The sequence below is a fragment of the Setaria viridis genome, chromosome 9 (genome assembly GCF_005286985.2).
Source record: "Setaria viridis chromosome 9, Setaria_viridis_v4.0, whole genome shotgun sequence".
NCBI lineage: Eukaryota > Viridiplantae > Streptophyta > Magnoliopsida > Poales > Poaceae > Setaria > Setaria viridis.
Window position 1 is genome coordinate 15,102,830 of NC_048271.2, and position 14,610 is coordinate 15,117,439.

At 53.4% G+C, this 14,610-nt stretch overlaps 2 protein-coding genes across 2 annotated transcripts; both read left to right on the plus strand.

Annotated features, from left to right (window-relative positions):
• Nucleotides 1-670: 670 nt before the first annotated feature.
• Nucleotides 671-1,446, plus strand: LOC117835331 (putative ripening-related protein 6). The gene has a single exon (XM_034714689.2). The coding sequence runs from the start codon at nt 671-673 to the stop codon at nt 1,121-1,123; it is 453 nt and encodes a 150-aa protein (XP_034570580.1). The 3' UTR covers nt 1,124-1,446.
• An 8,312-nt stretch (nt 1,447-9,758) lies between these two features.
• On the plus strand, nt 9,759-10,497 carry LOC117835332 (uncharacterized). The gene is made up of 3 exons (XM_034714690.1): nt 9,759-10,026; nt 10,123-10,266; nt 10,322-10,497. The coding sequence occupies exons 1-3, from the start codon at nt 9,759-9,761 to the stop codon at nt 10,495-10,497; spliced, it is 588 nt and encodes a 195-aa protein (XP_034570581.1).
• The last annotated feature ends 4,113 nt before the right edge of the window (nt 10,498-14,610 follow it).

Genomic DNA, 14,610 nt, shown 5'->3' on the forward strand with positions numbered 1-14,610 from the left:
CCACTTAATTAAGTAGACACATGCGTTCTTCCAGGAACATCTGTGCAAAAACAAGCCACTGGCGCCGTTGTAAACTACGGAGGGCCAGGTCAAATTCCTGTACCAAAAACGACAATTCCGTAGAGTTGGCATGGAAATGAACACCATTCCTCATGGTCCGAAGGGACTATAGGTCTGATAAACACCTGTGTCAACTGTCAAGGCCTCTAGTGGGCATCGAACTCTTGTTTGTTTTAGAGAGACGTCATAGTTTAGCCGTTTTGGACGTGATAGCTTCGATGATCAGCCAATGGATCGACAGTGCTGAAGCACATCCACTGAAACATCTGCTTCATCTGCCAGCTTCCAAAAACACGGGGGCTTATTCTTGCTCAGGTATATTACCGCGCGCGGATGGTAACATCGCAGCTGACACCGTCACCGTCACGTATACAAAGCCACAAAGGCTTAGCATCGCTGTTACTTCTCCAATGCAGTTTGTCTCGGATGGATCCACTGAACTCATACCGAGCTCACCGATCTCAAGAACATCCACAGGCCGGCTAGGCTCGCACGTGCTGTCGTGAAACCCCGGTAGCGCGCCTATATAATAAGCCCCTCGAGCCAATGGCCAATGCATCCCAATTCCCAAAGCACCTCAAGCGAGAGCTCAGTTTTCGGGCTCTTGGCAATGGCGAACGCTAGAGTTGTTGCGCTCTTCGCAGTCTTTGCTCTGCTTCAGATCACTTGCACCGTTGCCCGGCGGCACGGCAAGCCGGGCGGCTACCACCACGAGGGCACGCTGGCGTCGTCGCGCGACGGCAACCCCGCGGTGTTGACGGTGAACGGATTCCAGCGCGGCGAGGAGGGCGGCCCGTCGGAGTGCGACGGCCACTTCCACAGCGACGGCGACCTGATCGTGGCGCTGTCCACGGGGTGGTTCGCGGGCGGGCACCGGTGCCACAGGGCGATCCGCATCACGAGCGCGCGCACCGGGCGCTCCGTGGAGGCCCGGGTGGTGGACGAGTGCGACTCCCGCCGCGGGTGCCGCGACAACGTCGTGGACTCGTCGGCCGCCGTGTGGAAGGCGCTCGGGCTGGACACCGACGCCGGCGAGGTCCCCGTCACGTGGTCCGATGCCTGAACGCGTTCACTAGCAGAGTCGCCGCCGGGCAAGGGGCAAACTGGAAATCGACGCCGGCATGCAGTTGTGGTGTGTGCTAGTAGCTACTGTAGTTGCTATTAGTGGTCTGCTATTATGTTTTCGGCTTGATGGAGAGGTAGAACAATATACCTTATTTCTTCCAAAAAAATAGAGGTAACGGTCAATCAGGTGCGAAATCTTCGAGTCCATTAAACCTAAATAGTCCATGCCACGCTCCCAGCACCCGGCAGCAGCATCGAGCTTCGCCAAGTCTACGCGCCTTCTGGGCAAGAACAGACGGGCGCTGCTTCATTTGTCTAGCCCCCGACCACCGCGCTGCGTCTTGCCGGGACCCCGTTCGTTGCTTCGTCTGCCACCACTTCGGCCACCGTGCAAGATCCTGCTCCAACAACCACCACAACAACTACAGCCCGCCTCCTGCTCGCCAAAAAGCAGCGCCACGCGGCAACAGAGCTCCACCTCCCCATCGACCAAGCACAAGCGGCAACAGAGCTCCACCTACTTCGGCTCGACAACAAGCAGCGCACCGCGCGCGTCCGGGCTTCATCTCCACTTCCTGGCTGCTTCTCCGCACTGGATAATAAACCTGTTGACGTGCTCTACGGTTGACGTGTCATCCAGTCCGGAGAACATGGTGAAGTCAAGGACTTTGTACCGATGGGGAAACGACAGCAAGTCGTAGGCAGGTGGGTACGACGTTTTGTACGTATAGGTCTGTACCTTCGGCTTCAACCCGAATTGATCTTGACAATTGGTGGCATAGCGAATCTGCCGTCCCATCGTACAACATCACCAGCGCCGCGCTTTTGAGTGTTTCCGCAATGTCTGCCCCCTGCCGATTTCGAATGAGGTCGGTTGATATTCTAGGACCGTCGGCCGGATAGCCGACTGGAATGGTGCTTGGATCAGAGAGCTTCCGTAACCGGTTGAATTGTCCAAACCAGCCGCCGTCGCTGGTGCCCCCCAAGGCACTGAGTTTGAGGGTAGCGATTGCGCGGAGGAAATCTGGACAGGTTGAGGCGGCGCTTGCGATTGAAAGCATGGCGCGCCGTTGTATCCTAGAGGCATTGAAGTGTTGTATCCTCCATGTTGCGTTGGTGTCGGCTGAGGAGCTGAATGAGATGTGCCTTGTAAGCTTCTGACCGGAGTTACAATGGGAGGGGTGTATGCTGGCCCCTGATATCCTTGAGCTACCCCGTTGACCAGGGAACTGATGACAGCATTGTATACCGTGTTGGTCATCACTGAGGATTGGTCGATGAAAGCCTAATAGATGGACTATTGAATCATATCGGACATCTTGCCCGAGTCCTCAGCGATAGTGATCTGACGGGGAGTCGGAAGAGGAGCTTTCTTAACGGTCTCCCCACTTCTGGTACGACTGAAAGATTGCAAGCATGTCTTCTTGTAGTCTTCTAGGTGCCTTGCCATTTCTTCTTTGTGGTCGTCCTTGAGATCTGCTTCTGTCACCTCAATGATGTTATCCTCGGCGATTTCGGCAGCTTTTGACATGATGGATATTGAAGTGGTCCCACCGGGCGTGCCAAAGTGTGTTGGCGCTAAAAATCGGTCGATGACCTTTAGCGTCGGACACACGACCCGGAAGAATCTGCTTAGCTCCTGTTCGGGTGATCGCCCTGGTGCGGTTTGCGTGGCGTGCCAGTCAATCTGATGTGTTGATTGATAAGGAAAGAAACGTATTAAATTTCAGAGGTTTCGATCGGCTAAAGTTCCAATCTGTCTCAAAAAGCGTATCAGCGAATCAGCCGATTTGCTATAAAGATGACCGGCTATAGAACAACCGATAATCATGAGCGATTGTAAAGAAACTACTAGAGTAGGCTAAACAACACTACAAATGCAACACTTAAGATTCCACCTATTACAACTGATTTCCTAACCGACTAGGATCTATCTCTAATTTTAAACGAAAATGAATATTTACAAACACAACTCATATCGGAGTTGGTTATCATACTCCCACGGGCTAATCTTTCTCTATCTTATTTTTCTAGCCCACCTTAAGCCCATATTGGCCCAAACGCTCCAGCCTTCCAATCAGCCAACCTCCACCAACTCCGTCTGTCAATCGCTCGAAACACTGTAACGCCAATCGGCCGATTCCCAACTGTAGCACCAATCGGCCGATTCCCAACCGTAACCTTTTAATCCGCCGCATCGGCCAATCCTTTCCTCTCTTGACGCTGATCCAAAACATGTCAAAATCTTGCGTCAACAGTAACATAACTCAAGAGACTGGCCTTCATCTTTTCACAGAGTGCTCTTTTACAAAGACAATATGGGCAGAGATGGGTGCGTGGACACGATGCACTTATATTGACCCAGGCCACTGGGACGGACATGAGTCTCTGCATATTTGGTGGACAACTTTGGCGTCCACTCAGGTGGCCAACAGGAAAGGGCTGCGAAGCTTAATTATTCTCGTCCTATGGGAAATTTGGACTGAAAGGAACGCTCGGATTTTTCAAAATAAGGAGCAGATGATACATCGGATGGCAAATAAGATCAAAGACCAGGCAGCTACATGGATTGCAGCAGGTGCTAAGCACTTAGAGTCCTTCATTAATGTGGTGAGGGATCTATAGTATCGAGTTTTTTTAGCGCTCTCTCATTTTCTCTTTTGCTTTGGGATGTGCGTGTGTAGTATGTATAGAACTTTTGTACTTCGCCCGTCGGGCATTCCTCCATTTTCTTAATATAGCAACAACTCTCCTACTGGCTCGTTTCAAAAACAAAATTCCTTTATTCCCGCTGCTGTTACTGCGCCGCGGTTATAAATAACAAAGGAAATTATCCTTTCTGTTTTACCTTTTCCATCTGCTCTTTCAACTTCCACACTATAGCCCTAGCGCCGCCGCTACCCAATCTTCAAGCACTAGCGCCGCCATCCCCCACCTCTCAGCCCCCGAGCACATGCGACAGAAGACACTCATGACATCGAGAATGGGGAGGAAAGCTGTTGCATCCAAGGCGATTGAGGGTGGGAAGAAGAAGGCTGACAAGAAAAAAGAGCCTCAACTACCAGCGCCCATGTACGGTAAGACAGACCAGATTGCTCCTCCCACTCTGATCTGTGCTTGGAAGCGATCATCTCTGAAGGAGGAGGAGATCAAGGCACAGGTGGCCGCCAATCTGCTCTGATTTTATCAACTGGAGACCCGCCTTCGACAACCCATGGCCACTGGAGGAGTACCTAGACGAAACGGTAATCTTCGCGCATTTCATTAAGCGTGGTCTTGCTTTGCAGCGTCAGATTTCTTCTGGGGTTTGTTGGATTATTACAAGTTGGAGCTAGTATATTTGAATCCCAATGGCATTCTGCATACAACCATTTTTGTGCACTTGTGCGAAGCTTTCTTGGGGATCTGGCCCCACTTCCAACTTTTCTGGAAATTTTTCCGAGTGAAGCCGCAGCTGAAGATGGAATGCAACCAAGTAGTCGGAGGGGCCGAAATTCAGATGTAGGAGAAGCTCAAGAGCCTCTATCTGGATTATGAGTTGATTGATTCATATTTCGGGTGGAAGGAGATGCGGTGCTACATCGGTAACAACGACCCCAATTTGACAGGGCATCACCCTACCTGGAACAATAGATGGTTGGATGAGCTAACCCATGGAGACAGTCTGCAACTACCCGAGCTTCTGGACATGATATCCAAGCTAAAGCAAGAAGGATTGACTAGAGTCGGGGTAGCATTCAGATTCATGAAGCGGCAGATTCAGCCTCTGCAGCAGTGATGCCACTGGGGTTACGAGTACTCAGGTATCACTAACCCATCAATGCTATCTCTCGAAGAACTCAGCACAAATGAGATAATGGCGAAGTTGAGGTGGATGTTCAAGAATGCGGGTGAAATCCTAACCATTGTGCGAGAGTTCTGCGCCGCCAACCTACCAAAGGCTGTAGGTCCCTATGGCCGCAGCCCCCGAGTACTAAGTTTGTTAATGTTTGGGTGTACTAACTTGTCTGTCTGTGCAAGAAGATGTACACTTGTACTACTCTGCTCATCCTCCTCCTGGGTTAGAAGACATTTGCGAAGCCGTTCCTCGCGTCCATACGGCGGAGATCGCGGAAAGTGATGACGACGAGGAGGAAGAAGTAGTTGAGGCCTCCAACAGCTCGAATTCTGATGCTATGGAGGACTTCAAAATCAAGGCCTGGCCAGCTGATAAGGTCGGGTCATCCTGTAGATCATCGAAGCTTGCAGCTGAAGATGATCTTGAGGCTGCACTTCCTCCACCACCGAGGAAGAAATGGTCTGTTGCTGCAAAGCGGGCAGTAAAGAAGCCTATTACTATGGAAGACGTACCCCCCACAATAATAACTTATGAGGAAGGACAAGATCCTAAGGATTGAGTACTCTTAGTAGGTAGTTCCAATACCACTCTGTCTACTCAAGATGGCATTGGTGGTGTGCAAGTACCCGAAGAGGTGACCGAGGTGGAGAAGGTGACTGCTGAGGTCGTGCAACACAAGCTGTCGGTCATCGAGGAGGTAATAGAAATTGAAGATGATCCAGAACCTCCTATCACTGAGGAGGACCCTATTGGTGTAAGAACTACGTGAATAGCAGAGGCAGTGACGAGGGATACCGATGATCGTACTGCAACCCAACAAGCCGCGCCAAAGAAGTTGTCTCTGACCGTCAAGCCACTGCGTCTGACAGGAGCCTTCTCTGAAACTGAGGAGATCTTCAAAGTGAGTCTTGCTACTCCTTTGAGTACTAATTGCAGCTTGTCATCGACTTGTTTTATGTCTTTAAGAGCTTGTCTTATGTACAAAATCTTCTGATGTGGAACATGGAGGGCCGAGCCTGAAGCCCGTGATCGATGGTAGTAGACACTTGGTCCAGGATGTCTCCCCGGCTCAAGCAACTCCGCAGCCAGAAGAACCTCCTGCGCCGATAAGCAATCCAAGTGTTGTATCTCTCGTTGCAGCATTGATGCAGGATGTTATATCATCATTGACTGATGGTGTAGTGCCAGCCCCCGAGCAACCAGTGCCCGAAACCGTAGTGGCAATTACCTCTAGCACCGTGGCTACTCTCATAGCCCCCGAGCTAGAGGTAGAAATTGAAGTAGCGGAAGTGCTGGAAGTCGTGGCAGCTATCCCATCTTCCGAGTTAAGTCCGTCGACAAGTCATGCCATGGTTCCACTCAATGCGGCTGATTCTGAAGCTCATGTGGATCCACTGGTGGCTGGAGTGATTAGTCTTGAAGATATCCAGTTGATCGACGACCCACTACTGGACGTAGACATGGTGGCCAGGATGATGGAGATGCACTGTTGCATCGGTGCTTATGCAGAGGTCACTTAATCTGGCTTCTTCCATAACTTGTAATTGGTATGCATGTCTTGATATGAGTACTTATTGTGTGGCGCAGGATGTCATCACACGCTCCTCGCGAAAATCTCAGATGCTTCAAGGCTAAGGGACTCAGTACTCCATGTTGAGGCCCTTGCCAAGGAGCTTGCCAAGGAGAGGGAATACTCCAAACTACTGATGAAGTACGATGGACAAGCCGCTGAATATCAGAACCATATCCAGTAGCTGGAGGAAGAAAAAGACTGCCTCAAAGGGTGCAACAGGTCTTTGAACCAACAAATGAAGGGTAATTGCTCTTCTTCCTTGATCTTCGAGTACTGAGTTTGCTTTAAATACTAATCCTCTTGTGGATTATTTGTGCAGTGCTTGAGAAGTCAAAAGATGATCTCCAGGGGCAAGTCATCGACTGGAAGAACTCTTACTACTGGGTGATAGACCAGCATGATAAGCTGATAGCATTATATGAGAACCTAGATCATCACGTGAAGAAGGAGAAGAAGATGCACGAAGATGGTGAGGTCAACTTGGTAAATGCCATGAAGACCCTTCAGGAGTGCGAGGTCGAGCTAAGCTGCCAGACTTGCATTGAAGGAAATATCTGAGGCAGCCCAGCCGATAGCAGACATCGTGGAGCCCCCAGTTGAGGATGTAGAGCCCCACCCTCTGTTTGAAATACTCAAGGATGTACCAGCGAAGTTCACTAGCTACATTCAGAAGATAGTGAAATCTGTCTCCAAGCAGCTGCTGAGCTTTGTCAAGTCCTTCTACCCTCAACCTGACCTGGCTCCTGTTGTGGAGGGAATAGCGGAGGACTGCTCGGATAAGCTCTTTCAGCAATACTTGCAAGAGATGAACCCCATCGCTGAAGAAGTAACGAATCATTTAGCCTTGTACAAAAAGAAAACATTAGTTCTTGTACTGTAAACATGATATGAATGCTTTGAAATGTAAATAATTCTAAGTCTTGTTGCAATTTTTACTGCTTTCAACTTGTGTTTTTAGTGCCTCTTACCATCTACCCTGATAATTATACGTACAGTAGATGTAAGTGTCTATGCACAAGGCTTCTTTTGATGAGCCTCTTCAGATACACGATGTAGAGTACCTAGGATGTGACTCCTTTCTGCGGAGTACTAGTATTCAAGGTATCTAGGTAGTTAGACCTCTTAGGCGTGTAGTCTCCTTTGACTAGAGCCTATCTTTACAACCTCTCTAGGTTGTATTGATGGTGTGCTCCTTCATCACCCCGTATGGTTTGTACTGCTACGTGACCATACCTTTCAGTCTGAGGAACGCTGGTGCCACCTACCAGCGGTGCATGCAATGGTGTTTTGCTGACCAGATCAACCCGCTAGACTAGCCCAACCAGGTCGAGCGGCCAAAGGTCACTATTGTCGAGTGGTAAAGACAGCTCGGGCAGGCGACCTGATCGTGAACCTAGCTGCAACATTTGCGACCCTCCAAAGGTTCAGCGTTAAACTAAATCCTGAGAAATGTGTTTTCAGGGTTCCGAGGGGGAACCTACTCGGGTACATCATGTTCGAGCATGGCATTGAAGCCAACCCTGAAAAAATCATGGCCATCGCAAATATGGGTCTCATACGCAACATCAAGGGCATACAAAGGCTCACAGGTTGCTTGGTCGCTCTGAGCCGGTTCATCTCCCGACTCGGTGAGAATGGGATGCCACTCTACAAGCTCCTCAAGAAGTCGTACGTATTTTTATGGATGGAAGAGGCACAGAAGGCTTTGGAGAGCCTTAAATCGCTGCTGACCTCAGCCTCGGTCCTCGTCGCTCCTGAACGAGAGGAACCCCTCCTCCTCTACATCGCTGCATGTGACCACGTCGTCAGCGTTGTTCTCATCATCGAAAGGGAGGAGCCTGGACACGTGCTGAACATCCAGCGACCGTTGTACTTCGTTCGTAAGGTACTCACCCACGCCAAGCATGCTACCCCTAGGTCCAGTAGCTTCTGTACGCTGTGCTGATGGCAAACCAGAAGCTCTTGCACTACTTCACCGAACACGAGGTAACGGTCATCACCTCGTACCCTCTGGGAGAGATCATCCGCAACCACAACACCATGGGCCGGATCTCCTTGTGGGCGCTCGAGCTCATGGGGTACAACATCAAGTACGCCCCCCGTACCATGATTAAGTCTCAGGCCCTGGCTGACTTCGTCGCCGAATGGACGGAGGTTCGGACCCCGACCCCAGATGTCACCCGCGAATACTGGATGATGTACTTCGACGGGTCGGTCATGGGCCTCGACGCGAGGGCTGGAGTGGTCCTAATCTCCCAAGGGGGAAACAGGCTTCGCTACGTAATTTGCCTCCACTTAAATGCCTCAAACAACATCGCAGAATACAAAGCCCTCATCAATGGGCTACGTATCGCCATTGAGCTTGGCGCGATGCGGCTCTACGTCCACGGCGACTTGGAATTAGTGGTCGACCAAGTCATGAAGGAGTCCTCCTGCAAAACTCCACTCATGGCAGCGTACTGCCAAGAGGTACGCAAGCTCGAGGGCAAGTTACGAGGAATCGAGTTGCACCACATCCCGCGAAGAGATAACGATGCCGCTGACTCCCTCGCAAAATTAGCAGCCAAGCGGGATCTACCCCCGGACGGGGTCTTCGTGAACAACCTCCATGAGCCATCTGTCCACATCCGGGTGAATCTGACCTAGGTGCAGCTTGGTCCCAACCAGGCACTCGGGGGCTCCAACACATCAGCGCAGCCCGACCCCGACCAAGGGCTCGGGGGCTACAACCCGGACACCGCGGTGATGGCGCTCGACCCAACCGACTAGAGGGCGCTGCTGCTCGCCTACATCCTCGAAGAAGTCCTCCCACCAGAGAGGACCAAAGTGCGATGAATCGCTCAACGCGCCAAAATGTTCGTTGCCATCAGCGACGAACTTTACAAATAAAGTCCGTCGGGGGTACTCATGAAGTGCATCCCGACCGACCAGGGGAAACAGCTTCTCCTTGAAATCCACGCCAGAATCTGCGGACATCACACGACCTCACATTCGGTGGTCGGGAAAGCCTTTCGTCAAGGTTTTTACTGGCCCACAGCACTACGTGATGTAGAGGAGCTGGTCCGTAGGTGCGAGGGGTGCTAGTTCTACGCCCGGCAGACTCACCTGCCGATGCAGGAACTCCAGACCATCCCCATCACCTAGCCATTCACGGTATGGGGCCTCGACTTAGTCAGACCACTCAAAAAGGTCCCAGGAGGTCACACCCACCTGCTCGTGGCGATGGACAAGTTCACCAAGTGGATCGAGGCGAAGCCCATCACCAACATCCGCTCAGAAGAAGCGGTCGAGTTCTTCCTCGACATCATCTACCGGTTCGACGTCCCTAACTACATCATCACAGACAACGGAACCAACTTCACCTGCAAGAAGTTCCTGAATTTCTATGATGGTTACGGCATCAAGGTCGACTGGGCCTCAGTCGGACACTCACGGACCAACGATCAAGTGGAGCGGGCCAATAGCATGGTCCTCCAAGGACTCAAGCCATGTATTTTTTACTGGCTCAAGAAACATGCCGGAAGATGGGTTGCGGAGCTCCTAGCCATCCTCTAGAGCCTAAGGACGACCCCAAACCGGTTGACAGGGTTCACCCCCTTTTCCTTGGTGTACGGTGCTGAGGCAGTATTACCATCCGACCTCGACTACGGCGCTCCAAGGGTAAAGGTGTTCGACCCTGACCGAGCCGTGGAGGCTCAACAAGATGCGGTTGAACTACTCGAGGAGGCGCGTGAGACGGCGATCATTCGCTTTGCCCGTTACTAGCAAACCCTTTGCAATTCGAGGAAGAACCCTCGAGGTCGGCGACCTCGTGCTCCGAAGGACCCAAACAACCAAGGACAAGCACAAGTACGTGGTGGCCGAGGTGATCCAACCAGGCACCTACCGACTGAAGGACGATGATAGCAACATCCTCACCAACACTTGGAACATCGAGCATTTACGTCATTTCTTTCCTTAGCCCGGTTCATTACTACTCCATTTCCATTCAACACTCGCTCCTACAGCACCTCGGCCCGATTACTGTCGACCCAGGTCGCTCGGGGGCTCCATGGAGGTGTGGCAGCACCCCCTCTTTACTTTTTGTGTAAACACGCACCACGCCTGAGCGAAAGGACGTGCCCAAATGAAAGGGCATCCCATCCTCTAACTCACCCTAAAGGCAACTTATGCTCTAGCTTGCGGACCGATCGAACCCCGCCACGACTACGGTTACGAGCAGCTGAGCCTTGCAGGCCACGCCCAGGTTCTTAAGAGTGCAGCCCATGGTCAACGGGCAGGTCTGAGAGGAAAAGGGCAAAATGCAGAAGTTGCTTAAGGACAAAAACGAGGATGGATGGGACCCACTCCCCGTCACAATCACAAGTGAACTTAAAATTGTTTACTTGGGGGCTCACGATCCCCCCCCTCCCGCAAATTTCTTACATACACAAACAAACTAACTACCCGTTTTCTACTGTTCCCCCTCGACCGGGTCGGTTGGCGGCGCAACCGACGAGGACAAGGGCTCCCTAGTCGCAGTCGTGCTGACACTTGGGTTGGTCTCAGTTGGGGCAACACCCAGCTCTATCCCAGCCTGCACCACTGCGTCAGGATTGGTAGCACCCTACCGACCTGCGCTTGCGGCCATCCACGAGTGGTGAGCCTCCATGACCCACGTCACGGTCACGTTGCGCAGCAATTGTTCACGCACCCGGGGCCAAGCTCTGACCCAGCACCCGGATCTCCTCGAAGCTCCTTCCGTTAGCGTACCCTCTGTAGACTGCCTCAAAGTCCAGGTCAGGGTAGTGGGTCACCACCGACATTAGCACCCCAATGCCCCGTGAAACACATCGTCGGAGATAAGCATTTTGATCATGTCTTGGACCTCCACAAGCTGGATGGCAGGCCTACTGGTACTCAAGCCTGACACCTCAGTCACCACCATCTGTGCCACCTCGCGGAGTTGGTTGAGCTCATCCGCAAGGGTGGACCGTTCTGCCAGGGATCGGGCCAATGCCTCCGCGTTCCGAGTGACCGTCGCCTAGGCCATCCTCAACTCTCCCTCCAGGACTGCAAAGGAGACCAAGTCAGCGGAAGCCAGAAAAGGGGTATGACCCCACCTCAAACTCTCGGGATGGCAGGACTTACTCTCCATTACTGCAACGGTCGTGACGTGTCCCTCCTTCGACCACTATAGCTCTTGCCTCAGAAGGGCATTCCTCTCACCCAGCTCTTGACTGGTGCTCTCAAGGATGACTTGCCCCTCTTCCAGCTGAGTCACCCTCTTTTGTAGCTGGGCGCTCGAGCCACTAGCTCTACCCTCAGGGCCTTCTGCGCCACGACAAGTGCCTGCTTGATGACAGTCACCCGCTCGGTCGCTTGGCGCCCCACCTCCTGACGCTCTCAGGCCACCACCATGGCCTCCACCAGGCAAGACACCGTTGCGGCAAGTTGCTGCTCGGCAGTGGTCGCGCGTGCCGCCTAGCCCTAGTACTCGCGATGGGCGGTCTCCAACTAGCGAGCAAGATCACCAATCTACTGAAATGCCGCCGCATTCCATTCCTGACAACTGTGCTCCTCCTGGAGGAACCGGGACTTATCGGTCGATATCATATTCAAGCTCTGCAAAAATAAGGGCAGGCGCGCTAAGGTGACCAATTGAATAACAAAAAGACCAGGAATGAAGTTAGGATTGCAGAAGGCTTACCTCTCCTATGCGCGGCAGGTCGACGGACATGGCCCGGTTGGCAAGGACAGCTTCCTCCAAGGCCTCCTTCATCTTTGCCATGATGGAGGTGAGGCTCGACCACACCGACAGCCTGCCGCTCCCCAGCAGGTCCCAGAGTTCCCACGGAGCACAAACCGGGCCTTCCCCAGCTTGCCCCGCTAAGGCCACACCAGGTCGTCAGCTGCCTCTCACCCACTTGAAGATCCAGCCATGGTGGCATCAGGCGGCGCCAGGATTATCGCCCACTCTTGAGATGGCGGGATGCCCGAATCCACCACCTTGGTGACCTCCCCTCCGACGGAAGGAAGGGCCACCACTGGGATGTCACGGCTCGCCAACAACTACTCTTCCTCCACTCCAGTCGCCTCCAGCACGCCACCCCCGATCGGGCTTGGGAGGGTACTCGCCCAAGCATGGGCCTCGGCCAGCCCAGAGGATGTGTGAACCTTCACCACTCCATCGGCGGTCTCGACCCCAGCTTCTCCGCACCCCTCCAAATCCGACCAAAATGGCGAGCCATCGTCACCGTTGCCGGCGCAGGTGCGGCCAACAAGGGGGGAACAAGCCACATCAACGTGGATCAGGCCGACTCTAGCACGCTCCTCCCATCGCTCGCCATGACGCAATGCAAGTTAGGCGTCCACTCTATGTGTACAGGAGGCGGCGCGATGACCTGGGGAGCTGATGATGGATTACTAAAAAGGAAGATGCGGGAGTGGATTATTCACGCTGAAAAATGCGTTCACACGACAAAGAAAAACTACAATCATGTACATGATCGGAGGATCTAGGAAGTCCATTGGATCAGAACCAGTCGAGAGCTGCCACCCGACTTGCTCCAGGACGAACAAGGGCGGGGGCAACCCCGCCCGTGGCGGATCCACTAGAGCAACTGGCGGGCCATCCCTCCGTCAAAGACCAGGTGCGTCCGCCGACTCCTAGGCCACTGGCATGCATCCGCATACCATCGGCCAACCGCTACGCACTGTCGCACTTGAAGCCAGGGGTTGTGATTCCGGCGGCACCTCTGAACGGTGTGGCGGCAACCACGCCCACTTTGCCTCCTGATCACGAGCAGAGCCCCCGTTCGCAGTGCGCTTCCTCGACTTGGGAGTGCTGGAGGGTCCCTCCGCGTCGCGAGCTCGGCCAGAGGGCGCGGCAGCGGGTTCACGGTGCCCAGTTGAAATCACGACAACGCTCCCGATGGTGTCGCCCCTCGAAGAGTCCGAACCATCTCCCGACCCCGAAGGGTCGGAAGACTCAAGCTCCACCCCTACAGCCGACGAGCTCTCACCGCCATGCACCCACCGGCTAATATCTTGCAGCCTCGCCTCCTACCTCTGGGCCTTCACAGCTTTCTTCTTTTTCCTCTCATTCGCTGCCATCCTCTGGGCAGCCTGACGGCACCCTCCAGCCCCTTCGGGAGGCTTGGTCAGAACTTGTAACGCTCGAGCCCCTGTGAGGTGAATGGCTCAAAATCGGTCGGAAGGACTCGATGAAGAAGAAGCATCAGGGGAGAAAAGTACCAAGTCAGGCCGCCTTCTAGCTTGGAAGGGCTCCAAAGTCCCACTGAGGGTCGCATCATCCCCCAACTGCAACACTTGATCGAGGCACGCCTCGATCTCGTTCTTTAGCAACTCCACTGGTGACACGCGATCAGGATTCGATGGGTCGCAATACTTCCGCATCGGTCGCGCCCTCTGCCCTAGTGGAGCGATCCGCCAACAGATGAAGGTGTCGAAGATCTACATCCCATTGAGGCCCTCCTCCACACATTGCCGTAGCGCTGGCTCGAGGACCTCCATGTGTTTCTTCTGCTTCGAAGAGGGTCCCCACACCCAGCTCTCTTGTCTCATCAGCCTCCCTCCGGTGAACTCTACGAACGGCACCTCTGCCGAGTTCCGATGTAGAACCACTCGTCGTGCCATCCTCGATTGGAATCATTGGGGGTGTACGGTGGGTATGCAACCTTGGGCTTCCTCTGAAGCACGAAACCCCCGACCGGGGCTGGCAGGCTCGGCTTCCCCCTTTCCTCGGACCAGGCTTGCCTGGAGAAAAACTTTGCGAAGAGGTCCACGTGTGGCTCCATCCCGAGGAAGGCCTCACAAATGGTGATGAAGCCTGCAATATGCAGCACCCCATTGGGGTTGAGGTGCTGCAACTCCAACCCTCAGCGGTGGAGGAGCCCACGCAAGAACCAATGCGCAGGATATCCAAGCCCGCGCTCGTGGAAAGCGAGGAAGGAGATGAGCTCACCGGGCCCGGTCATAGGACGACGTTCCCTGCCTCCGGCGCTCTCCAACCCGCAACTACCTTCAGCGGTAGCAACCCCTTCCTCGCGAATCCCTCCAGCAGTTCCTCCTT